This window comes from Drosophila subobscura, chromosome A, assembly GCF_008121235.1.
Source record: "Drosophila subobscura isolate 14011-0131.10 chromosome A, UCBerk_Dsub_1.0, whole genome shotgun sequence".
NCBI lineage: Eukaryota > Metazoa > Arthropoda > Insecta > Diptera > Drosophilidae > Drosophila > Drosophila subobscura.
Genome location: NC_048530.1, coordinates 15,140,783 through 15,166,192, shown reverse-complemented (window position 1 = coordinate 15,166,192; position 25,410 = coordinate 15,140,783). Strand labels below are relative to the sequence as shown.

The 25,410-nt window shown below is 49.0% G+C and overlaps 3 protein-coding genes across 9 annotated transcripts in view; 1 reads left to right on the top strand and 2 right to left on the bottom strand.

Moving 5' to 3' along the window:
* Positions 1–228: 228 nt before the first annotated feature.
* On the bottom strand, positions 229–2,761 carry LOC117899616 (lysine--tRNA ligase). 2 transcript variants are annotated; one of them, XM_034809773.1, is made up of 4 exons: positions 2,640–2,761; positions 1,560–2,235; positions 541–1,488; positions 229–474 (listed from the first exon to the last, which is right to left on the bottom strand). In XM_034809773.1, the coding sequence occupies exons 1-4, from the start codon at positions 2,669–2,671 to the stop codon at positions 370–372; spliced, it is 1,761 nt and encodes a 586-aa protein (XP_034665664.1). In that variant the 5' UTR covers positions 2,672–2,761; the 3' UTR covers positions 229–369. The 2 variants fall into 2 exon arrangements, with proteins under 2 accessions (XP_034665664.1, XP_034665655.1); XM_034809764.1 differs by lacking the exon at positions 2,640–2,761 and adding an exon at positions 2,312–2,591.
* Positions 2,762–3,336: 575 nt separating this feature from the next.
* On the top strand, positions 3,337–17,932 carry LOC117899478 (E3 ubiquitin-protein ligase HECW2). 4 transcript variants are annotated; one of them, XM_034809512.1, is made up of 5 exons: positions 3,337–4,052; positions 4,115–6,885; positions 6,942–7,108; positions 15,122–15,310; positions 15,370–17,932. In XM_034809512.1, exons 1-5 carry the CDS (start codon positions 3,653–3,655, stop codon positions 16,442–16,444), a joined length of 4,602 nt encoding a protein of 1,533 aa, XP_034665403.1. In that variant the 5' UTR covers positions 3,337–3,652; the 3' UTR covers positions 16,445–17,932. The 4 variants fall into 4 exon arrangements, with proteins under 4 accessions (XP_034665403.1, XP_034665412.1, XP_034665431.1 ...); XM_034809521.1 differs by lacking the exons at positions 6,942–7,108; positions 15,122–15,310; positions 15,370–17,932 and having other exon boundaries at positions 4,115–6,095; positions 6,164–6,594; XM_034809540.1 differs by lacking the exons at positions 3,337–4,052; positions 4,115–6,885; positions 6,942–7,108 and adding an exon at positions 10,718–10,987.
* Positions 17,933–21,500: 3,568 nt separating this feature from the next.
* LOC117899518 (tyrosine-protein phosphatase non-receptor type 9) overlaps positions 21,501–25,410 on the bottom strand; it is a 28,900-nt gene continuing 24,990 nt past the window's right edge. For all 3 annotated transcript variants that reach the window (XM_034809585.1, XM_034809576.1, XM_034809593.1), the window contains 5 exons: positions 22,937–23,835; positions 22,710–22,873; positions 22,406–22,635; positions 22,129–22,336; positions 21,501–22,066 (listed from right to left, as the gene is read on the bottom strand). In XM_034809585.1, coding sequence (XP_034665476.1) covers positions 21,840–22,066; positions 22,129–22,336; positions 22,406–22,635; positions 22,710–22,873; positions 22,937–23,835 — 1,728 coding nt within the window. In that variant the 3' untranslated portion in view covers positions 21,501–21,839. The remainder of the gene's footprint in view (positions 22,067–22,128; positions 22,337–22,405; positions 22,636–22,709; positions 22,874–22,936; positions 23,836–25,410) is intronic.

Genomic DNA, 25,410 nt, shown 5'->3' with positions numbered 1-25,410 from the left:
TGTAGCATTTCTGCTTTAAACACTGGAACGGGAGGACTTTGCGCGTTTGGATCCGTCTATTGAGTGCCACCAAATGCAGAAAATGGAAATTGGAATGTCCTCAAAATATTGACGTAGATAATAGTAGCAAAACAAAAAAGATGCCTTTACGGCTGGGCATGGAATGACACAAGGATCAGTTAATGAAACAAATCCAAAGTCTGCCTGCAAAAGGAAACGCAAGAGATCCGAATTGGGCAGAGAAATTGTTTGTGTTTATTCGTTGAATAAGTTAAGGTCTTAAAGAGGGGCACCACTGGGACCAGAATACAGGTAAAAGTACATTTCGACAGAGTCGGCGGATCAACTGAACCATTTCGGATACGAATCCTACTGCTTAGCAGCCTCGGGGGCCGCCTCGGCTGTTGTTCCTGCTGCTCCTGCTGGGGTGCGATTGGCCTCCTCCGGCTTCATGGCAGGGAACAAGAGAACCTCCTGCAAAATGGATAATGGAATTAAAGATCTCTATCGAGCGGAAATTGAGGCAGACAATTGATGTACCTTAATGTTGTTCGAGTCGGTGAGGAACATGGTGAGACGATCGATGCCCATGCCAAAGCCTCCAGTGGGTGGCAGGCCATACTCGAGAGCCGTGCAGAAGTTCTCGTCGACCATCTGGGCCTCGTCATCGCCGGCAGCCTTGTCGCTGGCCTGCTGCTCGAAACGCTCACGCTGGACAACGGGATCGTTCAGCTCGGTGTAGGCGTTGCAGATCTCCTTTTTGGCGACAAACAGCTCGAAGCGCTCGGTGAGTCCAGGTGCGCTGCGGTGGTACTTGGCCAGAGGCGACATGATCTGCGGATGCTCGCAAATGAAGGTCGGATTGATGCAGTCCTCCTCGATGAACTCCCCCACCAGCTTGTCCAGCAGGCGGGCGGTGGTGCGCGGTGCCGGGCACTCGACCTGGTGCTTCACGCACAGCTGCGAGAGGAAGTCGGTGGTCGCGCGCGTATTGAAGGTGTCCGCGGAGGGGAACTGCACTTTCAGCTTCTCCTCGAGCGTCTTGATCATCGAGACGCGCTTGAAGGGCGGCGTGAAGTCGAGCTCCTGCTCGGGCCCCTCGGGTCCCTCCGGATGGTACTTGATCTTGTAGGAGCCGCGTATCGACTTGACCATGCCGGAGACCATCTGCTCGGTGATGTCCATCACGTCGGCATAGTCCGCGTACGCCATGTAGAACTCGCATGTCGTGAACTCTGGGTTGTGTGTGAGGTCGATGCCCTCATTGCGGAACTGCCGCCCAATCTCGTAGACGCGATCGAGCCCGCCCACCACCAGCATCTTGTGATAGAGCTCCGGTGCAATGCGCATAAACAGGTCCATCTTCAGTTCGTTGTGGTGTGTGACGAAGGGCTTGGCCGTCGCCCCACCGGCCACCATATTCATCATTGGCGTCTCAATCTCCAGGAAGCCCAGGCGATCCAGGAACTGTCTGACATACGAAATGATCTGCACAAAAAGAGACGGCAAAGATATAGAAGGGCTGCCAAGTGCAAGAGCAAGAAGTTCCTTTCATTTACCTTGGCACGAATCTGAAAGTTCTCGCGCACTTTGTTGTTGAGTATGAGGTCGAGATAGCGCTGGCGGTAGCGCGTCTCCTTGTCCTTCAGTCCGAAGTGCAGATGCGGCAGCATGTGCAGGCAGGGGGACAGCAGCTTGATCTCCGTGGGCATGATGGAGAGCTCACCCTTCTTGGTCTTGCCCGGATGCCCCTTGACGCCGATGATGTCGCCGCGACGCAGCTTGGCCGTGTCCGGCTCGAAGGCGGCCTCCGGCTTGTACGACTTGGCGCTGGCCATCACCTGCAGCTTGACGCCCTCGCCGCGCAGATCGTAGAAGATGAGCTTGGCCCCCGACTCACGGATGGCGTGCACGCGCCCGGCCACGCTCAGCGTGACATTCTCCAGGGTCTCGCCATCCGTCAGGCTTGCATACTGTTCGATAAAGTTCTCCAGGGAGATGCTGACATTGAACTTGTGTGGATAGGGATGCGTGTCGGGCGACTGCTTGAGCTCCTGGACGGCGGCCGAGCGCAGCTTGAAGTACTCGTTGGGGGAGATTTCCTCCTCATCGGCGGCAGCCGACTTCTTCTTCTGTGCGCCCTCCTCCGCAGCGGGAGCTGCCGCCGCCCGCGTGGCCTCCTTCTCGGCCTTCTCCTTGGCCTTCTGCTCGGCCTTCAAGCGGCGCTTCAACTCACTGCAAAACGAATCGAAGCGAAAACACGAAATCAATAAGAGAGCTGCTCTCCAAGCTATGCCTCCAAGTAACCCACAGTTTGGTTCGTGTGCTGGGTGCCAACTGCAGGTCGCTCACATGGTAGCCTCTGAGAAAAGCCACTGCCCCTGGCGACGACACTGACACTGACACTCTCTGCAGCTGCCTCAGGGCACAGCGTGCAAGCATTTTATTGCATCAGCCACTCAGTAGCTACTTTCTGGGAAGTTTCTTCCACAATTCGATTTGCGACTGCGGACGACGGTGGCTCGACTTAACCTCACTTGTGTGCTGCGTTGGCCAGCGTTGTGGATGCGGACGTGGATGAGCTGGGCTGGTCTGTGGGCCTGTGTGGCGTCGTGTGTGTCTGGCCAGTCGGTACTTACTTCTTGGACAGTTCTCCACTTGCAGCAGCCATGATGTTGATTCCCTTGCGGTTTATTGTGTGTTGGCGCAAGGCGCGGAAACAAGAATTCACTCAAGCAGTGTGACCAGCGTGACCGCAAAATGATCGATAAAATATACCTTCAGGGCCTCGAAAATATACAGAAATATACTTTTCCATTTTCAAAATATACCGTAAAATATACCGTAGTCTTAAATCAGATTCCTCGATTTTGAAGTTCTATTTGATATTACTAGGTTGCAAGGACTTTTAACACTAAAACAATAATTTATTCCGATTGAAGAATCAATTTTGCTTCTTATAAATATTCTTTTTTATTGGATTGTATACCTTATGACCTTATATTTTACAAATTTGTATTTGCATTTTTCATTCAAATAACCCCCTCTGGAAGCACGGTAGTTTTGTCTTCAGTATGTAAGTGTATGTAACATGTAGAGACACATGTATGTTAACTGATATCATGAACATTTTTGAAAAATAGCGCTCGCAACAGAAGAGAAAAGAAATTCTATTGTTTTTTAGAAAGGGCACTGGAACATAGTTAAATATTCTAATAAGCTCGGAGGGGTTTGGGGGGCAGTTCTCCTCTCTTCACAACATAATTGGGGCTAAACTCCGATATATCCGAGTATTGTTCTTGTGTGTGGCAGCCCTATTCAGGCGATAGCGCGTTCATCGATGGCGGCCATCGGGAGTTGGCCACCTCTAATCCCAGCTGTCCAGCGAAATTCTTGAATTATTTTTTTTTACAATTATAGCTGTTTATTGAGAAGTGTTAATTAATTACGAAGTGAAACAGGACAAACTGAGGCGCATCCATGAACTGAGTCCATTGCGCGAGTGCCCATTGAGTAAATGGGAGGCGGCAATGCAATGCGAAGCAAAAAAAAATCTATAACTCAAAAGTAGAGCAGAAGCAGCAGCAGTTGGTGTAACACTGGGCGGAAGAGGAGGAGGAGGAGCAGGTGCTGGAGGCGCAGCATCCTCGTCATGGAACCCCCAGTGTCGGCGGCAGTGGCCCTGACTCCGTTGGTGGCCTGCTGCCTAGCTGACAGGAACGTAGTGGATGTCGTGCCCCACACATCCATGCCCAATTCAGGTGATGCTGAGGAAGAGGAGGAGGAGCAGGATGAAGAGGATGATGATGATGCCAAGGATGATGCGTACTATGAGGCTCGCAATGGCAACGAAAGCGACGAGCTGGAGCAGGCCTTCCAAAGTGCTTTAACACTGACCACCAACGCTCAGCCGGAGGTGAGCATCATCGATGCGGACGAGCAGCTGCAGCTGCAGCCGCCGCCCGGTGATGACAGTGCCAGTGCCTCTACCTCTGCCTGTGGCCCTGCCCAGATGGATGCCCCTGTGCTGATGCGCAGGAAACGTGATAATTGTAAGTATTTTTCTCAATTGAATCCAATGCTGTGGCAGCGATACATTTCAACCGCCTTACAGCCCCAAAAGACTTGAGCCACAACGAAGAGGGCTTGCTGCCAGCAAATGATTCGAAGCCAGAGACGGAAGGCGGAGCGGCGGAGACGCTGCTGGACAAGGAGCCACGCCATCAGACGCTACTCTCCACCAAATCCTGCGAAACGCCGGCCAACCACACGACGCTCTCGCCCACAAACTCGTACAACGGCAGCATCGGCAGCGATGGCAGCAGCAGCGTGGGTGGCGGCGCACGACGCAAGTCCTGGACCCTGTCGCCCCAGAGCGGCGGCTCCACGCCCCTGAGCGGGGCCAAAAAGAAGACAAAATCTGCAGTTGTAGCTGCAGCTGCAGTGCCATCCGGCTGCTCCACGCTGTCCAACGCCAATGGGGAGAGCTTCAATCTATGGGTGGCCCGGGAATGCTTTGAAACGGTGCCTGCCGAGATGGTGGACAGCCTCAGCGTGGCCGAGGTGGATGAGGAGATCGAGGAGGACGAGGAAGACGAAGAGGCGGCCGCTGTGGAGAGTTTACTGGGCGCAGCCGCCGCCCTGCAGGCCAGCACCAATGTCCAGCGCCGACAGAAGCATCACCACCACCATCACCAGCATCTGCGCCAGCCCTCGCCGCCCCAGCACCGACCACTGGAGCGCTCCTGGCCGCCCCGTGCCGTCGGCAGGGAGTTCAAGCTGCAGGGCGATGTCTTCAAGTTTGACATCCTTGACACGGACGAGCGTCTGGCGGAGGAGGGCGTTGGCGGCAGCAGCAGCAGCACCAGTACCACTCCACAGCACAGCTCGCCGCTCTCCACGCCGCCCGTGCGCTTCAAGCCGCTGATCAAGAAGAAGATCGGCCCGGACAGCTACATCAACACGATCAGCACCCAGAAGGTGCCAGTGCCGACGGGATCGGGCGGCATTCAGCAGAGCTACGAGTTCCCCCCCACCTTCCCACTGGGCGGCAACTCGGCCGGTGTGTCCGCCAGCGCCTCGCCGAGCAACAACTCCTCGCTGAGCCAGCAGCAGCAGCATCAGTTCCCGTATTTGCGCCAGCATCGTCCCCTGTCCCGAGCTCTGTCCAACGGCAAGGCAGCCTCCACGTCCACGGAGGAGCAGCAGCAGCAGCAGCATTTGGTCTCCTCGCCCCGTCTGTTGCTCTCGCCCAAGCGCCAACGGAGCCCTCCCTCCGGCTGCTCCACTAGAAGTGCCTCGCCGCTGGATGTGGCGGCCAGTCCGGAGCTACACTCACCCACGCGGGGTCGGGGCGTCGGTGGCGTCACTGCCATAACGGAGTCGACAGCGGCGGCTCCCGGCACGCCCACTTTCCATGGCCATCAGCGGCCACAGCAAAGGCTTCTCAAGCGAGTGGGTGGAGGAGCGGGTGCCACTGCAGCTGGCCTAGGATCATCCCTAGTCTGTCCACCCACGCCCACACACCATGCCCGGCGGCATGCCCGCCTTCAAGCCGTCACTGCCAACTCCAGCCATCCAGCGGAGTGCTCCTCCGCCAGTTCTCCTCCATCTAGTCAATTGGATTACATCTACCTGCAGACGACGCCGCCCGCGTCGCCAGCAGCCCACGAGCCAGTCGCCGAGGAGATGGTCCACATCAGCAGCACCCGCCTGCCATCCATTCCGGAGCGTACAGCGGCAGCAGCAGCAGCAGCAGCGGCGGCGGCAGCTGCTGCGGCAGCCGGCGGAGCCGTCATAGAGTCCGGAATGGGAGCCGAGGGCGCCGGGGGACCTGGTGGTGGAGCTGGTGCTGGAGAGCCACCACTGCCACCGGCGTGGGAGGCGCGCATGGACAGCCATGGGCGCATCTTCTACATAGACCACACCACACGAACAACATCCTGGCAGCGACCCGGAGCGGCGCCCAGCGGGGGCCCGGCGGGACGTGAGCAACACCATCGCCAGCAGCTGGACAGGCGCTACCAGAGCATACGGCGGACCATCACCAACGAGAATCGGCTGGCGGTCTACAGCCTGCCCCCGCCGCCACGGCAGTCGAATGTAGCCTCCGCGGCGCCAGCCACTACAGCTGCCGCTGGTGCCGCCGCCGCCGTTGCCGCAGGCGCTGCAGCGACAGCAGCCGGGACTACCTCGTCGGGCATTCATCCGGCCATACTGATGCTTTGTCGGCCCGACTTCTACTCCCTGCTGCACACGAACGAGGCGGCGCTGACGATATACAACCGCAATGCCGCCCTCAAGCACATGGTGATGCGGATCAGGCGGGACCCGCAGTGCTTCCAGCGGTACCAGTACAACAAGGATCTGGTGGCGCTCGTCAACACGTTCGCCCAGATGGGCCGCGAGCTGCCCTCCTGCTGGGAGACGAAGCTCGACCAGTCCGGCAAGCAGTTCTTCATTGACCATCAGCACCGGAAGACCTCCTTCATGGATCCGCGCCTGCCCGTCGAGTGTCCCCGTGTTGTGCGGCATCGCCAGCAGCATCAGCATCAGTCGTACTTCCATCCGGATCTCGTGGACGGCAATTGCCTGTCGGCCACCAGTGGCCACATCAACTCCAGCTCGGGTTCTGGTTCTGGCTCCGCCTCGGCTGCCTCCTCCTCCCTGGGCTCTGTGTCGGGTGTGCCACCCCTGCCACCGCCTCGTCCCTCCTCCAGCAGCGGCATCAGCGGTAGAAGCAGCCATAGTGGACATGGCGGCAGCCACAACTGCACCACAACGGCAGCCATCGGCTGTGCCTACAGTGGTATGGGCGGAGCAGCTGGCGGAGGTGGAGCCGCTGCAGCTGGCTACGAGGAGGTGCCCATTGCCTACAACGAGAAGGTGAGTTTGGATCCAATTCAGCTTAATGCTCTTCTTGAATGCCTGCCCGATTCCAGGTCATTGCGTTTCTGCGCCAGCCCAACATCCTGGAGATACTGCGCGAGCGCCAGGGACAGCACACGGTGTCCCGTTCGTTGCGCGAGAAAATCAATGTGCTGCGGGTGGAGGGCGTGCCGGCCCTAGAGCGGCTGGGTCATGACCTACAATTGACCATTTTGCTTAGGTGAGTGTGAAAGCAATGACCCGTGACCTCATTTATGCATGAAAGGGAACTCGAGTCGTGCGAGAGCGGGCTCGTAGGAGTAGGGAAGTTTAGCCCTTAAGATGCCAATGGGGACTCCACCAGCATCCATCGGAGAAGCAGAAGTCGGCACGAACCGTTTAGGAGCCCTGCCCTTTGATGGGTTAACGAAAGCAAATGAGAAATATTTTTGCACCCAATTAGGTCTCCAGCTGCTGACAGCTGACGCATCCGCATGCATCTCCAGCTCCAGTTCCAGCTGCAGCTGCGATTGCAATTGCCATTGCACCTACACCTGCACTTGATGCATCCACCTGGTGGCCTGCCTGCCTGCCAATTACATTGCATTCTAGCGGTGCGTCATTGTCTTGATTTGGTTTTAGCTTTGAGTTTGAATTTGAATTGATTTTGCTTTTGTTTTGGCTTCGATTGGTGGTGCTGGGTGGTTGGTTGGGTTGGCGTTGTGCAGCAGCGGTCCTGCTTGAGTGCTCTCCGCTGTACTCATAAAAGCAATGGTACTCATGGTACATGCCACTCATGTGCTCGTATGTTTAATTGCTTTTGAAAATTGTGGCCGAAGGTTGCTCGCTAATTTTCCAAAGCATCAAGCAACACCTCCAAGTGGCAGGCAACAGGCAAAGGTAAAGCAAAGGCAAAGCCAAGCAAAGCAAAGCCCACAGCCAAGGTTAATTCGTGGGTCTGTGTGTGTGTGTGTGTTTGCTGTGTTTATTGTCTAATTGGGCGTGTGTTTCGTTTCTTTTAAACATAAATTCTCAAATTGAAGCCAACCACAAATATTGAGGAACTCACCTGCATTCGGCCATTCGCCGGCATTTATTGACCTTAATCGGCATCGGAATCGGAATCTAAATCTAAATCTTAATCCACCAACTGAGTTCAGCAGCAATTTTCAGTTTCGATTTGCTTAACGATTGAGCCGTTTAATTGCATTTCAATTAGCCCAAATGTCGCGCTTCATTGCCTCCCCACACACACACACACACACACACACACACATAAAGATCGAATGCAACAATGTCAGCGCAGTGTGGCATGAGCCGTGGGAGTTTTGCTATTCATTTGAAGCGTGGACATTGACCCAAGGCATGTGGCAGCAGACACCAGATGGCAGCATGCAACAACAGGTTGTGGCAGCATACTTTCTGGGGCAGTTCCAGAAATCCTAAGCAATCCTCTCCAGAGATATTTCACTGTACTAGATTCCACTCTCTCACGAACCTCAGGCAATCTGCATTCGCCTCTCCTATTACTCACCTCTTTCGATATTCGTTCTCTCTCTCCGCACTGTCTCCCTGTGGGCCTGTGCCCCCGTCTCAATGAGCAATTAATAAGCGACGAATAAGAGTCAGCAAATACTTTGAGTACCATACGATCATCGTATCTTGTATTTCGCATCGGTTGTACATGCATAGGTGGGTACACCTCGCATTTGTTTACTGTTGATTATCCCTCGTATTTCGCCAGTTGGCTAAATTATCATTTGTGAATATGAATTACCGGCAAACACGATGCTGCACTCGTCTGGTGGCTGAACAAACAGTTTCCGTTGAGAAAGAAAAAAGAGGAAGTGTGTGGCGGGGAGGAGGAATGGCGAGGAATTTGGTATATTTTTGGGGTTTGGAGTTTAGGATTTTGTGATCTCTTGATTGCTTTATGGTGGGACATTCCACTTTCAGGCACTGCCACGCCTCCCACTCGGACATTGAAGCAGCTGCTGCCGCCTGCCCCATAAATGCGGAGCAGGGGCAGGCCCATCCACACTAATCCCCCGTTCGCCGACCCAACACACACTCACACACACACACAGAGAGAATTTAACCCAATTCCAAATTCCAAATCAAGCATAATTTATTGGCCAAACGGGTCACAAATTCGAGTATCCCTCCACTTCCAAGACTCTGCCTCTGCGACTCCACGCAAGTCCAAGTGGTGGGGGTGTGGCAGGGCAGGGCAGGGCATGGCAGGCAGTGTCGTCATCATCATTGAACTTCGCTGAAGCGTTGACAAGTTTCAGTAATTTGCTATTTGCTCCCGCAGTTGCGGGAAGTTTGAAATGGAAATGGAGTTGAAGCTCGTATTTGTGTTTCAAATTTGACCCATAGAAGGAGAGTTCGCCTTTTGTTATACCCTTCCATTATGTGTGTAATTATCGTTTGACTAAAGATGTTTGCAAATCACAACACGAAGAGAATTCTCCCTTTAGCAGAAGCCATTCCTTTGCTCTCTATCGAGGACCATGGTCTCTCTTTCTAGCACTTCTAGCTAACCTCAGCAGACGCCGTGTCCGTCAGCTTATTCTTGGGTTAGGGCATCTAAAAGCTCGACCTACGAAGCCCTCGTGTAGCCTTCCCTGTCTTGCGGCTGGCCCTTGCCCTGTTGTTTGTTTACAGTTCATTGAGTTTCTTTGTCGATGGAGGCGAGCGCGCGCATGCGTGCACTTGGATACAATTTGGAGGCACACACAGAGTGAACAGTGATATGCGTCTGTCTGGCTGTCTGTCTCTGTTGTTGTTCTGTTGTGGCTTCCGTTTTGGGGCGTGCTCAATGCAGGGCGTGGTGTGGTCGCTGAGTTAAGCGATGATCAGCGAACAATTACAAGCATAGCCATGTCCAAAGCATAGCAAATGAAAGGTACTGCAGTCTGCGAAGGAATTCATAGTGCATGCACTTCCCTTTACCCTCTACTTCACATGCCTTGACCATGACCACGCCGCACATATACACACAAAGGCGGCTAGCCACTGCTCTGCCATGCAGCCGCTGCCGCTGCCTCTGCCTCTGCACTGCTCTGCTCTCTCAGTTGAGTGCACTCCTCGTGGGTGGTGACTCAGGAGAGAGAGAGATGGAGAGCGGGCCGTGTCATGCAGGCCACAGCTGACGGCAGCGGGCACAGTGGCGCTAGATAATTACCCCCTGATCTTTGCTCTCTCTTGGCTTCCTCTCCCAGCCGTTTAAGCGGTGGTTCGCTGCCAGGCCCACTGTAGAGTGGCGTGCACTGCTGCCGCTGCGCCAACGAAGGCGTCAGAACTTCGGCAAAGAGTTCGGCAGATTTTGATTCTGCTTTGTCTTCGGCTGCGCTGCACTCGCGAACGCTGCCATCGATCGTCTTGTTTCGCTCGCACTGCAAGCAAAACAAAACAAAAACAGACAAATAATCAAATAATATTGTTTGCCGCCTAATTTCAATTTTTTTTGGTTTTCACATTTTTCGGTTGGGCGGTGGTAAAAGTGCCACCACTCTGCAGTTGGCAGGCGTATCAGAAGGAGCATATCAGAAGAGCGCAACGCAGCAGCGGCAGCACAGCATAAAGCATAAAGAATAACCATAAGCCACCCCTCTTTTGCCGGGAGCCGACAGAAAGCGAGAGTAAACTCTGTCTGGGCTTAGGGGGTCTCTGTGTGCCTCTTTTTTATCTATGACTCCCCAACTAAAAGCAACGCCGGTTCAGTTCCGTTTGCTTTGGCTCGCGCTCTCTCTTCCGCTCCGCTCGATTCGCCGTACGCTGTGCCGTTCGGCGTTCGCCGTTCGATTTGCGTAGCTTTCAATCCACAGAAGCAGCCGAGGCGGCAGAAGCATTTCTGTTCCAACTGTCAAAGCGCGTCGACCTGCACGCCAACGATCCCGACGATCCCACCCCCAAAAACTGTTTATTTTCCGTGCCGTGCATTAACCGTTATCCATAAATTGTTTTTGTGTGTGTGCGCCGTTCCGTGGTGAAAATATATCCTGGAGATCTCGATTCCAGGTGAACGGAATGGTTAACTTTTCGGTGCTGCAACCTTTTGCGAGCGCAACAAAATGGGCTTTCTATCGAAGGCTGCCTACATCGTGTGGGCCGTGTAAGTACCAGCCATCCCTAACACCTAACCCCTAGAATCCCCTTTTGGGTTTACTCATCGTTCTTATTGTTTGAGGTTTGAGGTGTGTAAATGCGCCGTTAGATTGCATATTATACATATGTATGTATGCATGATGAGGTAAGGTAAGGCGACGATGATCCACGTTCCATTCTGTAATGTGATGATGCGTGTTTCTTTTTCGTTATTTTCGGTTGAAGCTTTCAGAAGCTTCGACTCCTGATTCAGCTTTTAAAGCTTTTGCAGCAGCTAGCGCAACACTGGCGTTTAAGGCAGGACACACAGGAGGCGGGGCAGGCTAACTGTTAACTCATTAAATGTTCTGCGGTTGCAAGTTAAGTTTCTAGAGCCCATTACTAGGTCCCTTAAATTGGCATAATTGAACCTTGTGGAAAGTGCCTGCAATAATAAATATTTAACATCCTTCAGTATGAATATTTTTGCAACGCGTAGAATGTCAGTTGAAGCGTTCGTCCTGTCGCGGCAAGCGGATATCCGTCCTGTTCTGTGCGTGTCCCCAAGAATGGTTAATCGTATCAGGTACGATTATTGCCATAAAGTTTCACATGGAAGGCAGTTTCTAGCGAACGCTTTTATTTACAATGCTTAAGTCCAATCCCACATACCCCAGGGAATGTGTTTTCGTATAAATATTTTTAAGCAAAGAATTCCACAAAAACAGAAAACAGAAAACAGAAGCTTTACGATGTTTTGTATTGACTTAGGCCCTTCCCCATCGTCTGATTGAGGCGCACTCTTCCAAGAAGTATCCGACTCCATCCCTTCGGAATGTTCCCACCGAATCATGAATTTACATAAATATTTCGCATTGTATGTATGGCTTTGTATCTGGATCTCATAACTGCTTGGGCATGCAAAACAACATCCACATCCTGTCCGTCAGTTGCATCCGACTTTTGTTGACGATCTCTCTCTTTCCTCCATTGCTCCCCATTGCTGCCCCATGGATCAGCTTTGCTGCTCCATTGAATGCGATTCCGTATGCTATGCACTTTTTGGCGGGCCACTCCACTGCATCCGAAGAGGGAGATCGAGTTATAGCGATGGACTCTCGTCTCCCATTCCATTCCCACGTTCTATCCCATAGACCAGACCGGATTGGAGTGCTGCAGGGGTAGGAGGAGGTACTCTCCGCTTGGGTTACAGGAATGAAATAGCAAATATGGAATGCCGAGTAGACAACTTCAAAAAATTGCCCATTCAAAAGATTGATGCGATGTTCAAATCCCCTACAATCATTTTATGACACATTTTTGTTGCATAGTATCCAGTATCCGATTGCACGAAAATGGTTGAGTTCAGTTGAGATCTCAAACGGTGCCCAATTCAAGTGTTTCTTCATATTACACTACAATGTTGTGGCATTCCTAGTCACGGATTCATATTTTCTGATTTTTGGGGGTTGGTCAATCGTTCGATTGGATGTTGCAACTCTGTATGCTCTTGTAGTTTAACGATTCCCCCTGCCCAGCGCACTAGTTGCTGTCGCAACTCCTTAGATAACTCTTCTGATTCGCTTGGCACACAGCCAGTGGCAGAGTGCCGAAATGGGTTAAGGCTCGCTCCATTATCATAGACCAGCCCGCCGCCCGTTCGCTTATCAGCTTATCAAACCCACTCTCATCGACGCCACCCACAGTCCAGAGTCGGTCGGGGACTGCGCTGCAATTCAAACAGAGCCCGAAAACAGTCGCCTGCCGTCGTCGGTTCGCCTGCCTCTTGTGCCTCTTCCGAGTATCAAATATCACAAAAATATCGTGAAATTGGGAATTGCTTTTAGTATAGTTCTTACCCCGAGTGTGTTATTTTTGTTGTTGTTGTTTTTGGTGGATTTAGTGCATCGCTAATTGAGAATCCATTTGGGTTTTACAACCCAAATACCCGGCAGGCCCATCAAATGGGTCTCTTCTCCAAGTTTGTCTACAACTTCCACATGTGGGAGCCGTAAGTGTTTTTTTTTTTGTTTTTATTCTTTATTTGTTTACATATTATTGAAATCCCTTACTGGCAATCCTATTCCCAATGTTTTTATTCTGAAACCAGAGAGAGAATACTTGCTGATGAATACAATGCATCAACAATACAATTCGAATAGGGACTGGCGACAAGTGTCGCCTGTGTGCAGTCTGCTCGTAATATGACGTTTGTTTGGAGATCCTACTCACATTTAATGCAGAAGAATTTGTTCCCTGGCCACACTTCCATCCCTTCCTTAAGTTTCCTTTAAAGTCTCTGCCTTACCCATTGGTTGTCGATAAACTATATCCATATTTGCGCCCCCGCACAATTAAAGAGCCACCAAAGAAGTCAGTGACCGTAGGAGCCCGCGATTGCGTTATATTTTAATGATGTTATAGACATATCGTAGATATTCTTCCGCCCACGCCCCCGCCCACTGGTTGCCCTATCGCACACTGCCCCCACAATCAACAATGGCCAGCAGCCGTTCTTTGTGCAAGGAATATGATGACACCACACCACAGCCGCAGACCCTGCAGTAATATTTGCAGACCTCTTTTTTGGCGCGTTTAAAAACGCACACAATTTTCGCATGCCACCGCGCGGGCGCGTTTATGGACGCGTGCGTCTTTTATTCGTTCAGTTTTTGCGCGTTTAAATTCGCACGCGTTTTTTGTTTGGCTACTTGGCTTGAATTTCTATTTAGATTGGCGTTAATTTCGGCTTCCTGCTGTTTTCAGTTGCCAATAATTTGTAAAAATTTCATTCAATTTGAAAGTAATTTGACACGGGGGCATAGCTCCATGGCTCCATTGCGTTGGGTATAGCAGATATATTTATACGCCATAAGCCCCCCTCATTAATTGATCAGTTTCCATTTCCAAAAATGAGAAATATTAATGAGAGAACGAGAACGGAGCAGTGGCAGTGGCAGCGGCAGCTCCAATTTGGAAATTAGTCATTTCCGAGGGGCGATAATTGCACGCAAAACTGTTGTCACTATTGGGCCACGGCACCCCTCCTCAGACAGCGCACCACCCCACCATGCCCACTCCCCGCCGATATGCGGTTGACCGTCATAATTTTTCGTTATTAATTGGCCAATTTTCAATTTCAAGTTGAAGGCCAAAGTGGAAGCAAAAGGCGCAACAAAACAGCAATTTAAATTACGGATTACTACTGGCTACTTAGAATAGATAGATAGACTCATAGACACTTAGATACTCCATTCCATTCCACGCCATGCCATGCCAATTCCATTCTGTATTAGTTCACGCCAATCGATAGAACGCCCAAAAGGCCCCCAACCACAACTACCTACACCACCCCAGCCCCCAGGCCGGCCCCCTCCCAGCTCTGTTGTTGTGGCCACCAGCGAAGGTCATCGATTGCATCGATTGATCGATTCTTCCGCTTTGTGGTTCCGAAAGGGAACCTTTTTCGATTTCCGATTCTGAATCACAGACATAGACACAGAACCTTCATCCCTGCTGGACAGTGTTGGTGCACCCACCAAAGCATTCTCTATGCTCTGTGGAGCTCTTCTCCTTGATGAATGCATGCGAAATTGTGGAATGAAAATGCAAATGTGGGGGGGAATACATTAATTCCTATGACAAATCACTTGCTCTTTCGACCCCATTGCCTTTGTTGGTCATGATTTCATTTCATTGCTAAATGAATTCTTTGGAGTGATTCTGTCATTCATTTAAGTTGCACGGAGATGAAGACTGTGCCGTGCCAGCCACATATGCGTTGTATTTTGGTTGATTTCCAAGTATCCAGCTGATCAGACATCCGCTTGTTCCCAACCCAAAAGTGCAAACAAAACTTTATCTCCTTCGCCATCGATGCACCTCTTTCCTGGTCGAATTTGTTTGCCTTCCTGCCAATCAATTGTCGGCTTAGTGGCCGGCACACATGTGGCATCCATAAACGCGGCGGCACTTGCCATCAATTGCATCACCTCCACGCGGCACCACCTTCCCGCTGGCAATGGGGCACTGGGGCATGGGGGTATGACGTCAGTTTGGAGTGGCGGGACGGAGGGAGAGGTTTAGATTTATGGCACCACCAATCTATAAATATTATCAACTATTACTCCCAACTCACACAATTTTTGTTCATTTTCTACAGCCTGTTCGAGCAGGAGATCATGAGCTATGTTCCTATTGAAGAGCGGAGTCCACAGGGCTCGCCGGTGCTCAGCTCGAGGATGCCGCAGCGTGCGCCGCCACCCTTCCGGCGCGACTTTGAGGCCAAGCTGCGCAGCTTCTACCGCAAACTGGAGTCCAAGGGCTACGGCCAGGGGCCGCACAAGCTCAAGTAAGTGTCTCCCGAATCAAAAGCTTGCAATAATCCAACAACAATTACGTTCCTTACAGATTACACATTCGTCGTAGCCATCTGCTGGAGGACGCCTTCCGTCGGATAATGTCTGCCAATAAGAAGGATCTGCAGCGCGGACGCCTGGCTGTGCTGTGGGACACTGAGGAGGGTCTGGACTACGGCGGGCCGTCGCGTGAGTTCTTCTTCCTGCTGTCGCGGGAGCTGTTCAACCCATACTACGGCCTGTTCGAGTACTCGGCCAACGACACGTACACGGTGCAGGTGTCGCCGCTGTCGGCGTTCGTCGACAATTGCCACGACTGGTTCCGCTTTAGCGGCCGCGTCCTGGGCCTGGCCCTCGTTCACCAGTATCTGCTGGATGCCTTCTTCACTCGGCCCTTCTACAAGGCCTTGCTGCGCCTGCCGGTGGCCCTCAGCGACCTCGAGTCGCTGGACAACGAGTTCCATCAGTCGCTGCAGTGGATTCGGGACAATGACATCGGCACGGGCGTCGACCTGGGCCTCACCTTCTGTGTCACGGAGGAGCTGCTGGGGCGCGTCGTCGAGCGGGAGCTAAAACCGGGCGGCAAAAACATGATAGTCAACGAGAAGAACAAGAAGGAGTATCTGGAGCGGATGATCAAGTGGCGGCTGGAGCGTGGCGTCCAGGAGCAAACGGAGTCGCTGGTGCGCGGCTTCTACGAGGTGGTCGACTCGCGCCTTGTCTCCGTATTCGATGCCCGCGAGCTGGAGCTGGTGATTGCCGGCACCGCCGAAATCGACACCAACGACTGGCGCCTGAACACAGAGTACCGCTCGGGCTATCACGACAACCACCAGGTGATCGTCTGGTTCTGGCAGGTGATCGAGCGCTTCAGCAACGAGCAGCGGCTGCGCCTGCTTCAGTTCGTCACGGGCACCTCCAGCATTCCGTACGAGGGCTTCTCCGCCCTGCGCGGCTCCACGGGGCCGCGTCGTTTCTGCATCGAGAAGTGGGGCAAGCCGAACGCCCTGCCGCGTGCCCACACCTGCTTCAATCGGCTGGACCTGCCGCCCTACCCCACACCGGAGCTGCTCTACGAGAAGTTGCTGCTGGCCGTCGAGGAAACCAATACGTTCGGCATCGAGTAGAGGAGAGTCCCCCGAGTGATATTCCACCCCCCAACACCACATCCATTCCCTTCCCCATTGTTACCCTCCACGCATTCCGAAGCGTTTTATATTGATTTTTTGATTCTTTATAACTTGCCTCGTTACACTGTTAGTTATTGTACTGTAGTTATTTACATATACATACATATATGTACATATGTATGTAGGAACCCAATTGCAATCCCATGACACGACAGACCGCATACCAAGCACCCTAGTTCGTAGACCCTTTGCCTTCGTTTGCCGTTTCCTGAATTGAATTGAATTGAAGTTACCTCATTGAGCAAAGAGCAAAGGTTTGCCGCCAGAGCCGCCAGTCACTAGTCCTAAGATTTATACACAAACCAGAGATACCCTAGAACCTAAGAATCCCACGCTTAAATTTGCCCCTAGAGAAATTTCCGACCGCCCCCTCCCCAAAAGCTTTTGCAGAACAAAACTCCAACGTAGTAGCATTCCCCCAAAGAGACACAGAAACAGCAAGAAATACAGAGAGAGAGAGAGAGAGAGAGAGAGAGAGAGAGAGCAATTCTATGCCAATACTTAACTAGCTTGTAATGTTGTAATTTCCTTAGCCTTAATTCCTCAAGAACTCAAGTACACTCCGTAGAAGATGTTGTGTGGCATTCCCGTTTTGCATTACCGATTGAGGATAATGATGATATTGAGGGGCGTATGGGAATGTTAGTTATTATTACTATCTACTATCTACCCTTAATCCTTTTACTCCCCCCAAAAAGTACGTAAATTGTTTTTAGATTTACACAACCCAAATCCCAACCCAAATCCCAACCCAACCCATAATGTAATGGCTCTTTCCTCTGTTTGTGTGTGCGTGCTGGAAGAATGGAGATCTCTGGCCAGGACAGAGCGCACACATCGGGATAGGGTGCCTAAACATATGTACGTTTACACACGAATTGGCTGCTGTTTTGCCAAAAACAAAGATGAATGATTATTGGTCCAGTGCGTTGCTTTGGCTTTATTGGTTCTTTCAGCGCATACAACTAACGATAATACCGTTAATTATTACGAGTATATTTAACAAGAAACTCAATACAAAACCATTCAAAATTTAGCTAAATAATTGAACAAACAATGAAACAAAAAAGAAGTTTTTATGATTATTATTGATCGAATATAAAATATAAAAGCAAAAGCTAACGAAAAAGTGATTTCTTTAAATGTATTTTTGGCATTAGTTGAATATGAAAAGAGAACGAATGAGAAAGAGACAGGAATATGGACAGAGATATGTACACATGTATGTAGCTGCTGGCAAAGATGGTTTAAAGAGAGACAGCAATACATAAACAGAGACGGAGACAGAGACAGCAGCAGAAGCTGAGAAAGAGAAACGCTTTTTGAACTACTTATTGATAAACGACGAATGTGTTTTAATGAATTATTATTATTAATGTGCGTGTATTTATAAACAAATTAACTATGATTATAAACAAATAAATGTGAGCCTTTTACTTCAAAAGTGTATCCGTGTTGCCTTTTTGATGGTCTTCAAATCATTGTGACTGCATTTTGCTGTTGCTGTTTATCCATTGTTATTCCACAATGGGGAATTTATTTAACTAAATTAGATCAGCTCGAGAACTTACCGCTCATTGTGGAGGCTGTCATTACATGCCGCCGTAATTAATCTTTTTGTTTTTAATCTATGACTATAACTCTGACATTTGATGCCCGATCAGGACGTAATATGTGTCCGAGAGAATCCTTCAAGAAAATCACCTCCGATTTCCCTTGTGCTGAATGCGAACGAACATTTTATATTTCGTCTGGCCATATCTCGGCTATACAGCATACGCTCGTTGTAGTCGATCGTCTTCAACCATGTCCCTTGATAAATCAAACAAATTGGCTTCTTTTTCTTTATATTTTATCCACAATTTTGTCCACAATTTTCTTTTGGTTTTGTTTTCTTTGTTGCAAAATGCAATTTGCAGCTACATCAATTTTCATTTTGGTTTCTTGTTGTGAAATGGTGGCATAGATACGTATGCCTATGCCCTTAAATATTATGCGACCATTTCTCTAGGCTAGGAGTTCCTTGTGTGTGTTTTTGTTTGTCTGTTGTGGGGTATACGAGTATGTGGATCTGTTGCGATTTGGTTTGCTGCTGCCCCGCGCGTTCGTATGTACAGTGTATCGCGTAAGTCTTGAGCTGGGGGATTAATGGAAGTTAATGGTCTTCGGCTAGTAAGTATCCTATCCGTTTCCATATTTTTGCATATTTTGGGTATGTAATATGCAAGTATTCAATGTGTTGGAAAGGTGGCGGCAGAGAGAATAAAGGTAGTGGGTAGATAGATGCTAATGGATAATAGATCTCTTTAAGATTTGATTAAGGGTGGGCTGGATCAATCGATCTGGTTTCGTATGTCCTTGTCTGCTTATGTATCATTGTGTGTGCAGCAAAAGCTTTCAGAAAGCATGCATCGGGAGTAAGTACTAGAACAGAGGTTGGGGGGTGGGTGGTTGCGCGTACACTAAGCTAACGTAATCGATATCGAACGGAAAACAAGGGCTCTTTCGTAACTCTAGCTACATTTTACATTATTACACTTGAAGAAATTTTGCTAATTTTCATTTTACATTTCACATACAGTACAGTACAGTACAGTACAGTACATTATGTACATATATGTGTAAATATCCGTTAGATACATAGATACATTTTAAATAAATTCATTCCAGCGTCCTCCGACTTCTCGGGAGACCTTCTCCTACAAAAAATACACATATGGTGGTAGTACTTATCTACGAGTACATGTTAACATCTACATCTACATATGTACTACATGTATGTACATATGCATGCATATAGTATGTTCTCTTCTCTGGTTTTCGGATTATGCAATATATATGTATGTATAGGGCTGTTTTTCCTGTCTCAAGCATTATAAAAATATAGCATTCATCAATTGGGGCAGGGATATTCGGAATATTCATAGCATATTCATCCCATATACCATCGTCGTACTTGCTTCTTTTTGGGGGGAGTTGCGGTTACTGTTACGGTTACGGTTACGAGTAGTATGTATGTATTTTGTTTCCCTCGGAAAAGGCCTTTGAAAGAATTGAAAGTTGTTCTGTGGTGAGTAAAGTACATATGCAGATACTATCTTTTTTTTTGTTATACATAATATTAACTTTCATATACTCGTATGTACTGTTATTCTATGTTCTATCGGTATGTCTGCTTGTCTGTCTGTCTGCCTGGCTGTTTTTGTGTGTGTGTGTTGATGAGGAGAATCTTGTGTTTTAATTTCGTTTTCCATCTGTATCTTCATTCTGCTCGCATTTCCATTCATAATTTTGTTCGGGGTTTGATCACAGCTTTTACAATTCTAATGATATACATGTGTGTTATGAGTGTGTTTATGAACTGGTGTGTTTGTGTCTTTGTGTGTGGGATAGGCATAGTGCAGCCAACAAAGTTTACGTCTGTATACCTTTATATGTATACTGTAATTTTGTTTAAATTCGCACCAAAAAATACTGCATATTGCACACATATTGGATGAAAAAAAAAACAGTTGCCTCCATCCTACATTTTTGTGTCCTCTCAATCGATTTATGTTGTATATAAATATGTATCTATATGCTATGTAAATATTTTATAATACTTTTTGCACCGAGAAAATGCATTTACACACAATATTACACATTAATATTTCCATTTTTTATTTTAATTTTCTTTATTTTTTTTTTTTGAGTTCAAGAAAGCTGCCATTCGACTTGGATTTTGGTTTCGGTTTCGGCTACACACACAACAACCAATATTCATATTATTATTATTTTATATGTAGATATCCATTTTCTTGATCTGTTGTTTTTTTGTTTTGTTTTTTATTTAAAAAAGTAATACAAAATATGTTTTTTTTAGGGTTTCCTTTCCGTTTATTTCAAAATTCTTTCGCATGAGCATCTGTATCCGATTCCGATTCAGATTACGGATCTCGGGTTCGCTTGGCATATGAAAAGCGTAGGAAAGAAGGCAAAATTCGTTATATTCAATATTTTCTGCTCTTTTCTTCATATGCGAAACGTGTTTTCCTCTTCTTTACTATTCTCTCTTCGTGTTTTGTATTTTCTTTAGTTGGTAAATTGTATTGTTTAGTAAAATTCACTACAAACTCGTCTGCAATTTGCAAATTTTACTTGCAATTGTTCCTTTTTTTTGCTCTATATATCTATATAAATATTTTGTGGTAAAAAATAATAAATGTTAAGTAAAAAAAGAATAAACATTTAACAGCTTTTGGGTATGGACAGGGGGAGGATGGGTGTAGAGAGCTGTGGGACGTCGGGGCGGGAGGGGGCAACATCTGTAGGAGCAGGATTGCGTTTGCCTCCTGTTTTCTTTTGTCTTGGGTATGCAACAACATTGAACAACAATGCTTAAATCTGCTCTTATTCTCTTTCTCTATATGTGGTATGTATGTATATATGGTATATTTCTATATGCTTTAAATATAGATATATAGCCGTATGCTATACATATATATATGTATATATGATGCTCCTTTTTGGGCAGGGGCCTCAGCTTCATAGTTGATTGTAGGAAGTTTTGCATATAAAGAAATGCACAAAAAAAAACACATGGTTCACGCTCTTTTGTATTCGTCTTCGTATTGGTTTCCGCTCCGTTTCCACATCAATTTCCGTTTGCCCTTTTGCTCCGGACGGTTTTGCTTTTCATGGTGGCTGATCAACGGATTTACACGCTTGCTCTCGCATCCTTTGCCTTCGTTGTACTCTCTCATGCCTTCTCCTCTCCTCTGCTCTCATCTCATTTCATCCACAGCTTAGTTAACTTCCTCTTCTCGCATTTATCATTCCTGTTGGATTCATTTGCTTGGTTTGTTTTTATCTGTTGCGTTTGCTAATGTTGATGTTTTATTTGTTTTTATTTTGTAATTGTTTCTTCTTTATTTTTAGCTATTTGTTGTTTCATTTTCATTTAGTTTTAATTTAATTTAAATAATGTATGTATATATTTATAAATGTGTGTGTGTTTTCGCTATACATCGGCTATAGCATTGGTATGTCATAATAATAATAATAATTAGAATAATAATAATAAAAAAAAAATAGTCCATTAACGTAAATTGGTTACTCTACTCTTCTCCTACTCCTCTGCCGGTCTTTCGGTCTTCCTCTCTTCTCGCTATCCCTCCCCTTTCTTTCTCCTATTTTCACATATTTTCAGGACAAACATCGAAGTACGAAAAACTAATTACAATTTCAATTTGGAAAAATAGAAACATAAATTTAATCTGTATACAATTTGTGTTGCGTGTCGTTCCGTTGTTTATTTAGGCTCCTCCACTTATATTTGCTAATTGCCGATCCTCTATTCCGAGTCGGGTTCGCGCTCATCGAAGCCTGCCAGATCGACCGTCTGGAGCATGCCGCGCGAGTAGGCATACTCGATGAGGGCCAGATGGCAGAATACATACTGATCGGGCATTTGGATGGAGTAGGCGCGCTGTGAGCGTATCTTCTCCACGGTGCCGCGTATATCCGCCGTGCCCACATCCTCCAGACGCGATATGCAAATGTCCAAAGTGATGAATGTTCCTGCGAGACAAACCAAAAAGGAAATGAAGATACGATGCAACGATAATGTGATAGACACTAACCTGTACGCCCAATACCAGCACTGCAGTGCACCACAATTGGTGGACCGCGCGCATGTCCCGCCCAGGTATCGCCCAAAGCATCGACGAGCTCCGCCTGCTTGTCGCGCACCTTCTGGAGGAAGTTCAGCATGGCCATGGCCGAGCTGGGAACGCCGTAATCCGGCCAACTGGTGAACTGCCAATGTGACACATTGCGAATTTCGTCAGTCTGACAAAAAGAGAGAGACCAACGATTATAGATGGCATTAAATGCAGTGGCATACAACCTGCTCCGTACCTTAATGTTTCTCAATTCTAACGAGGCAACCGTATAGTCCTCGTTGCACTCAACGCTAAGTGTTCGCACATGGAAGTCGCCATACTCTAAGGAACTATCTTCAGTCGGCTCCCAGTATTGGCCGCATTTCACACGTCCGCGCTCCATCACGCGCGTTGTCATCACTATAACTAAACAATGTTGCTCCCAGATCATGCGCCAAAAGTCATGGGATGTCTTTGGTAATGGACCTGCCCGAAAGAGAGATGCAATTGCATTGACATTACAGCCTACACAGCCTCAAAGCTGAAGATTTAGTTCGCACCTTGAGTTGAAATATATGCATTCTTCTGTTTATAGCCATCGACGAAATTCGCATTTATGTAGTCGGACAGCTCCTCGCCACCATCCTCGTGTGCCAACACCACTCGACTGTGATCGAAGCAGAGGACATCTGTGTATCGGTTTTTTGTCAGGTTTGCACGCATTCTGTAAATAAATCATCAATGGAAATAGAAATGCGTTCTGTCCAGTAGATCGTTCGTCACTCACCGCGCATGCAGAAAGGTGCCATCGGGCGTCCGGTTCCTAATGTCCGCATACTCCTTGACGAGCCCATGGCGTCCCCGCTGCTTCACCATCTGGACAATCTGCTCGATGGGCTTGGGGTCGCCCTCCTGCCCGGCCAGACTGTCGTCATCGCTGAAGCCCGACGAGGCGCTGCTGGGTGGATTCTCCGACCAGAACTCTCCGCCGTTGGTGGCTCCAGCACCCGGTCCGCCTGTGGCCCGTACCGCTCCAACAGCCACGGCCGCTCCTGTGCTGCTGTTGGTGGTGGCTCCTGTGGTGGCTTCTGGGACATTGCCGTCCAAGGGTACGCCGCTAGTGTTGAGCTTGAGAGGTGATGTGCCGCCGCCGCCAGTGGCACCGCCGCGGTGACTGGGACTCAGGCCATTTATTGTGATGTTCTCGTTGGGCTCTATGCTGCCCCCAGAGCCAGCCACAAGCATGGCGGTGGCATCGTTGCCCTCACCATTGCTGACAGTCACCACAGTGGTGTTGTTGTCCGCCAGCTGATGGACGGCACTTATGATGGTTGCAGCAGCAGTTCCACTGCCACTTCCAGTGCCATTGGTGGTTGCTGCCACAGCTGCCACACCTGTGACACCGGTGACACCCACTGTGATATTGGCAAGCAGTTCGTCCTCACGATTCGTCATCGATTGGCGGCAATTCAGCAACCATGTGGCGTGATCGATCTCCAGCGTGCCGCCCAGATGCAGGGGCAGCGCCTTGCGCGGCACGTGCAGGCCCAACTGCGGCACCGATACAGTGAACACCCGCTCGCGCAGCTTCTCGCGCACGAACAGGCGCAGGATCTTAAAGGGTGCCTTGAACCACAGCGGCGCCGTCACAATCAGCACTTTCTTCAGCCGCGCCGGATAGCCACCCTGCAAGGAAACCAAAACGAAAGCAAAACCCAGAATTTAGTTGAAGGTTCAATCAATAAATGGATCGAGGAGTTCTGCGGCGCGTGCCAACTAATTCCAACGCAAACCTGCCCTTCCATTGAGTATTTTCATGGGAATTCCAATTTGGTTTCCTTTCACAGAACTTTGCCAACTGTTGCTGAAGCCCCCCACTGCAGAGAAATTCCATGGAATTTCATTCACATGCATTTTCCTTGCACTTTCGATCTAATCCTGAATGTGAAATCCTCTTACACGTGTGGCCTGTCGATTGTTTTCGCATTTCGCATGAATTTCAAAGTGTTGCACAACGGGTGGGAAGTGTTGCGCAACGGTGAAAGAAGGAGCAGGAGCAGAGCAATGTGTGTGCCTTTTCCATGGAAAAACTCGTCTGAATGAAAACCACAGACCGAGCTTCAAGCGAAGAGTAGGGGCTTGCTTTTGTGCAAACAAACATTATGGAAAATCAGTGGAAAAGCTCCTACATTTAGTTACCGACACGAGCCCCATTACCAGGAACTAACGACAGTGCCAGTGGCAGAGACAGCGCCAGAGATGCTAGAGTTGCGTGCCACATGCCCCATGATTAAGTTGTGGACTGCAGCACCAGCAACTAAAAGAAAAATGCGACACTCAGAGAGAAAGTCTGTCGGAGAGGAGACCTTCACCCACTTTTTGGGAACAAATTTCATTGCGGCACTTTTTTTTCTTTCTTTTTTTGTGTGTCGTTTTCGATTGCACATTGCCGATTGCAACGGCGGGGAACTGAATGAATGGCTACTTGGCTCCACTCAAAGGTACTACAAACAGCATCGGATCCTTCTTTCCCTTTCCCTTTCCCTTCGCCAGTCGCCAGTCTCATCTCTCGCGGCTGCAAAGGAAGAGGAAGCCATCCGTCCCGCCATCCGTCTGTCCGTCCGTCTGTTTGTTTGCATTTTCTGTGTATCCGTGTCATCATCATTTGCTTTATTGGCCCCTGCCCTCGCCCCTCCACTCCACACCGCCCAGAGGCAGAGTCCACAGTGCTGCGGCAGCCACAGCCACAGCCAGCCAGATTAAGGTCAGCGGCCCAGTGCTCCAACGTTGCAGAATTGTTTAGCGTGTGTGTGAGGCGCAGCGGAAAAGCAGGGCAAAACCAAAATCAACAAGAGCCAAAGCGGCCTGCGTTGAGACTCTTTGGAGGTAAAAAGCGGAACGAAGCCTTAAGATACACAGACATTAAGATAGATAGTTGTGCGGCTCTTAAATTTCATAACTAAATAGAAAACTATTCAGATATATTCCGAATATCCTGAGATTGTCCTGCATAGAACGGGCTGGGTCTGACACAAGCCTGACCTGCATAATAATTGTATCTAAGTATCTCCTGCTATACCCCTAGTGCTGGTTTGGTATGCATTTGTGGGCACTTTAATTAAACGCAAAATCAAACACGCAAACCGGAAAAAGGGAAAGGGAAATAGTGTGTATTTGTGTGTGTGTGTGTGTGTGTGTGTGTGTGTGTGTGTGTGTGTGTGTGTGTGTGTGTGTGTGTGTGTGTGTGTGTGTGTGTGTGTG